This window comes from Mus caroli, chromosome 3, assembly GCF_900094665.2.
Source record: "Mus caroli chromosome 3, CAROLI_EIJ_v1.1, whole genome shotgun sequence".
Lineage (NCBI taxonomy): Eukaryota > Metazoa > Chordata > Mammalia > Rodentia > Muridae > Mus > Mus caroli.
The window spans coordinates 13,382,199-13,388,160 of record NC_034572.1 but is presented as its reverse complement, the minus strand read 5'-3'; the positions used below and the strand labels follow the sequence as shown (position 1 = coordinate 13,388,160).

The 5,962-nt window shown below is 37.9% G+C and overlaps 1 protein-coding gene across 2 annotated transcripts in view; it reads left to right on the top strand.

Annotated features, from left to right (window-relative positions):
- Nucleotides 1–5,453, top strand: part of LOC110291739 (25-hydroxycholesterol 7-alpha-hydroxylase) — a 169,103-nt gene extending 163,650 nt beyond the window's left edge. For both annotated transcript variants that reach the window (XM_021159008.2, XM_029475067.1), the window contains exon 6: nucleotides 4,967–5,453. In XM_021159008.2, coding sequence (XP_021014667.1) covers nucleotides 4,967–5,263 — 297 coding nt within the window. In that variant the 3' untranslated portion in view covers nucleotides 5,264–5,453. The remainder of the gene's footprint in view (nucleotides 1–4,966) is intronic.
- The last annotated feature ends 509 nt before the right edge of the window (nucleotides 5,454–5,962 follow it).

The window sequence follows — 5,962 nt, the reverse complement described above, 5'->3', positions numbered from 1 at the left end:
AAAGGAAAGGAAAGGAAAGGAAAGGAAAGGAAAGGAAAGGAAAGGAAAGGAAAGGAAAGGAAAGGAAAGGAAAGGAAAGGAAAGGAAAGGAAAGAGGATCTCCTATCCAACCTGGGCATCAAGTGCTTCAATGTTGTACCATTTCTGCTGTTCATAAACTCTAAATATTCAGCCACTCGTCTTTTTCTGTATGCTCACATTCACACTCAGAACCTATCTTTGCTTCAGGAACATGAATATTACTTTAAAAATAGGCATTAGTCTTATTTGCTCATTAGTACAACAAGCATATGTGGAACCCTGCTATGGGAGAATCATTGTATTGCAGACTGTGAAAACTCAAGAGGTAGGCTGAGAAAAGTGAATCCTCTCTCACTCTGCCGTCTTTTGGGAGATGACTGCAGTCTCTATTGCCTTGCATGGTGAGGTACAAGGAAAGACTGATCACAAGACATTGCTTTCTTTGCAAGCAAAGGACTTCTCCTTGAGGTGACCCTGGCCAGATTGCTTCAAATTCCTGGACCCAACGCAATTCAGTGCATGTGAGCACCTCCAGGAAATTCAAGCAGAATAACAGCTAGTGAGCAGAAGGCCTGTTCAGTGTCTTTCATAGCCAGTCCTGCTTCTGACATCCTAGGGTCTCTCAGAGGATTTAAATGATTGTGATGCTGAGATTAAGTGGAACTTGCTGATCTTTGCTATCCAAAATAGCCTAGGTGGGATTATAATATGCTTCACTTTAGGGGCTAGAACTAAACTAGCCCACAATGGAGTCCATAGGCCTTCCTAACAAGGACCTGTCCAGGATTCTCATGCATATGCAGTGGGACAAACTGAAAATAATTTTTATTCAAATTTACTTTCAAATATTATTACAAATTGTTTCCATGATGATGGCTACAGAGCAAATGCTACTGATAGTTTCCCTTTTAGTTTTTCTAAATAAAGCATAAAATATAAATTTCTGAGATACTATTTCTGAGCAAACTAAAGGAGGAAGACAGAAATTTGAAGGAGCTGTCCTGGCTTCTCACAGGATAGCCTTTGAGGTCACTAAGAAGATCCTGGGCAGCCATGGGAGTTTGGGGTTTATTTTACATGATTTGGATACAATGAAGCCAAAAATCATGGTAAATTTCCTCCTTTGCTTTTTCTGGAGCAAACACCAGAACTATAGTGAACCTTTTTCTAGGGTTGTGTTTCATGTGAAATTTTACTTAAGCTATTCGTCCCTCGCAGAAAGGTCTAGGGAAGAACACTAGTCTACTTAGATTGCTCATCAAGAACCATCCAGTGGAAGAAAGACAGGATTTTCAACAAACGATGCTGACACAACTGGCAGTTATCATGTAGAAGAATGTGAATTGATCCATTCTTATCTCCTTGTACAAAGCTCAAATCTAAGTTGATCAAGGAACTCCACATGAAACCAGAGAGACTGAAACTTATAGAGGAGAAAGTGGGGGAGAACCTCAAAGATATGGGCACAGGGGAAAAATTCCTGAACAGAACAGTAATGGCTTGTGCTATAAGATCAAGAATCAACAAATGGGACCTCATAAAACTGCAAAGCTTCTGTAAGGCAAAAGACACTATCAGTAAGACAAAAGGCCACCAACACACTGGGAAAGGCTCTTTACCAATCCTAAATCAGATAGAGGACTAATATCCAATATATATAAAGAACTCGATAAGATGGACTCCAGAAAATCAAATAACCCTATTAAAAATGAGGTACAGAGCTAAATAAAGAATTCTCAACTGAGGAATACCATATGGCTGAGAAGCACCTGAAAAAAATGTTCAACATCCTTAATCATCAGGGAAATGCAAATCAAAACAACCCTGAGATTCCACCTCAGACCTGTCAGAATGACTAAGATCAAAAATTCAGGTGACAGCAGATTCTGGCCAGGATGTGGAGAAAGAGGAACACTCCTCCATTGGTGGTAGGATTGTAAACTGGTACAACCATTCTGGAAATCAGTCTGGCGGTTCCTCAGAAAATTGGACATAGTACTACTGGAAGATCCAGCAATATCTCTCCTGGGCATATACCCAGAAGATGTTCCAACTTGCAATAAGGACACATGCTCCACCATGTTCATGGCAGCCTTATTTATAAAGGCCAGAAGCTGGAAAGAACCCAGATGTCCATCAACAGAGGAATGGATACAGAAAATATGGTACATTTACACAATGGAGTACAGCAATTAAATACAATGAATTCATGAAATTCTTAGGCAAATGGATGCATCTGGAGGATGTCATCCTGAGTGAGGTAACCCAATCACAAAAGAATACACATGATATGCACTCACTGATAAGTGGATATTAGCCCAGAAACTTAGAATATCCAAGATACAATTTGCAAAACACATGAAACTCAAGAAGGAAGACCAAAGTGTGGATGTGTCAGTCCTTCTTAGAAGAGGGAACAAAATACCCATGGAAGGAGTTACAGAGACAAAGTTTAGAGCTGAGATGGAAGGAAAGCCCATCCAGAGACTGCCCCACCAGGGGATCCATCCCAAACCCAGACACTATTGCATATGCCAGAAAGATTTTGCTGACAGGACCCTGATATAGCTCTCTTTTGTGAGGCTATGCCAATGCCTGGCAAATACAGAAGTGGAGGTTCACAGTCATCTATTAGATGGAACACAGGGCCTCTAATGAAGGAGTCAGAGAAAGTACCCAAAGAGCTAAAGGGGTCTGCAACGCTGTAGGAGGAATAACAATATTAACTAACTAGTATCCCCCAGAGCTGTGTCTCTATTTGCATATGTAGCAGAGGATGGCCTAGTCGACCATCAATGGGACGAGAGGCCCTTCCTCTTGCGAAGATCATATGCCCCAGTACAGGGGAATGCTAGGGCCAGGAAGCAGGAGTGGGTGGGTTTGGGAGCAGGGCGGGGGGAGGGTATAGGGTCTTTGGGAATAGCCTTTGAAATGTAATGAAGAAAATATCTAATAAAAATGCCTTAATAAAAAAAAGAAAAGAAAAAGAAGAGTGGTAAGAAATGCTAAAGCTGCTAACAAGAAGGGTTAGTGCTGAGTTCAGGAAGGCATGGCTGTACCTGAGAGATGAAGATGTTCACCAAAAGAGGCTTCCATTTGCTATTAGAAACACTGTATGTCCCTGTATGTCCACAGAGACGGTCATGGTATTTGCTGCATGGATGAACAGGTATTCTCAGTTCTGCATTGGTTAGATTTGTTTAGATACATTTCATAACAGTACTAAAATATACATCTATTCTAATCTGTTTAAAGCACCACTTGTTAGGAAATAACAAACTATCAAATGCTAAATAATATTGCCAACATTATAGGAAATAACAAACTATCAAATGCTAAATAATATTGCCAACATTATTTTACAGTCTTGCAAGATGGGAGGGAGTAGGAATTGTGCAAAGGCTTTCAAAGCTCAAATACTTAAATTAATTATTCTGAATAAACTAAAGTAAACCAAGTGCTGATAAGGGAGATAATTGTTCCAACCTTACCACATTTGCCATTAAAATGATTTAAACATTCGTAATATAATCAATCACAATTTATTCACATTATAGGGTTTTGGCATAACCAGAAATGTGTTAGACCTGACCTACTTACTTCTCTACATTTGACTTCATGTAGATTATATCAAAGTGGTGGTTAAGTAGATATAATGAGCTCTATCTCGAAAAGAATTGGTCATTTTAACTCAAACCATGAGCATTAATTAATTAATTGAATTGAAAGTTTAATTCACAAGGAACTAAAGTAAAGTCACTAAGCACCCTCTAACACTCAAATGAGAGTTGAACTGGACCATTTTGGCAGTGTGGCAAGACTTAAGGGTGCAGACTAACTACCCTAAATAAATGAATTCTCTAATTTTCTATAGCAAATAATATAACTTCTTTATGAATATATGTCAGAAATGCCTGAGAAGTAAGTAGGTCAGATTAACCCAAGCAGAGTGTACTCAAATAGAAATCAGAATTAACCCAAGCAGAGTATATCTAATAGAAATCTTATAGGAGAAATTTGCATTAACATAGAAAAAAGCAAAATCTGTTTGCAGCTTAGGTTTTGCTCTGGAGATTTGTTGAATCATATTATTTCCTGTCTCTTTAATCCAAACATAAACACTAAATCCTAAAATCATGGTACTCATCCATCAGTAGCTAGTTGAGAGGATAAAAGAATAACAAACTGTTGCTGCTAAGATTCATTATTTCATAGTAGAAATGGCAGCAGCAGTATATGAGAACCCTTTTACCCACAATCAGTATACACACACATACACATATATATATATATACATATATATATATATATCATTGTAAAGGACAAAAATAGAAATAGATGTAGCCTCTCTATGCTTAGACAACTCAGTGCAGTCACTATAATTTGAGCATTGTGTATCCTGGCCAAAACTTGTCCTGAAACCTGCTGCTCTTGGTGGTGTTGCAAGGTGAGACTTTAATAGGTGGTTGGGTTTGCTCTGTTATCAATCTCTTGAAAGTACACTGGCTGCTAGAAAAGTGGGTTACTATGACAGAAGACTTTCTCTCTGATTTTTCCTTTTCTAAATGTATCAACATGCCCTGTGGTTTTCTGTTTTGATAACAGCACAAGGCCCCATCAATGCCAGGTTCTTAGACTATTTGGACTCCAGATTCACAAGTCAAAGAAATGCTTTTCTTTATCAATTACCCAGACTTCAGTATTTCATGACAGCATAGAACACCAAACAAGAGAAGACAAAAGAAATGTGAGCTGAGAAGTGAAGTGGTGTAAGTGTTTGGGTATAGGTGTTCCTTGTAACATTTGAATTTTTTGAGAGTTTGTGTATGACTTTCATATTTTCAGGTTTTACTTCCTTGTGTATGTTTTTTAGACAAAAATCAATCTTGTGGACTTAACTCAAACTCATAAAAATGCAATTAACAATGTCTATTATTTCCTATAGGAATTTAGGTTTGATCGCTTCATAGAAGATGGTAAAAAGAAAACCACGTTTTTCAAAGGAGGAAAGAAGCTGAAGAGTTTCGTTATGCCTTTTGGACTCGGAACAAGCAAATGTCCAGGGAGATATTTTGCAGTGAATGAAATGAAGCTACTACTGATTATGTTTTTAACTTATTTTGATTTAGAAATAATTGACAGGAAGCCCATAGGACTAAACCACAGTCGGATGTTTTTAGGTATTCAGCACCCCGATTCTGCCGTCTCCTTTAGGTACAAAGCCAAATCTTGGAGAAGCTGAAAGTGTGGCAGAGAAGCTTTGCAGAGTAAGGCTGCATGTGCTGAGCTCCGGGATTTGGTGCACTCCCTCCCCCAAATGCAACCACTACTCTTGTTTGAAAATGGCAAATTTATATTTGGTTGAGATCAATCCAGTTTGTTTTGGGTCACAAAACCTGTCATAAAATAAAGCAGTGTGATGGTTTAAAAAATGTCATGGCAATCATTTCAGGATAAGGTAAAATAACATTTTCAAGTTTGTACTTACTATGATTTTTATCATTTGTAGTGAATGTGCTTGTCCGTAATAAATTTGCTCCAGGGTGATTTTATTTAAGTTACTGAAATCCTCTAATATGGTTTTATGTTCTGCCAGAAAGCTGTGCCTTCGATGGACAGTCTAACAATTTCCCGTTTTCCAGAGAAGGGGGAAATTAAATCCAATGAATTACACCGTATGAAAATTTTCCCTTCAAGTATAGTATCAATAACGTCTACATCACCAGGGTACCTTTGCATTAAATGAGTTTTGCAAAATAGTAAATGTTCCAACTCCCTTTAATATTTAACCATCCATAAATATTCTATAACTTTGTATTGTACAGTTCAATAGAACATAATTAGTTGTCATGTAAAATGGCTCATTTTCAAGTTAGATACTGTTAAATTCTAACATATAGACAAACACAAAGCCTATCATATAGTCAGCAATTAGCCTAGA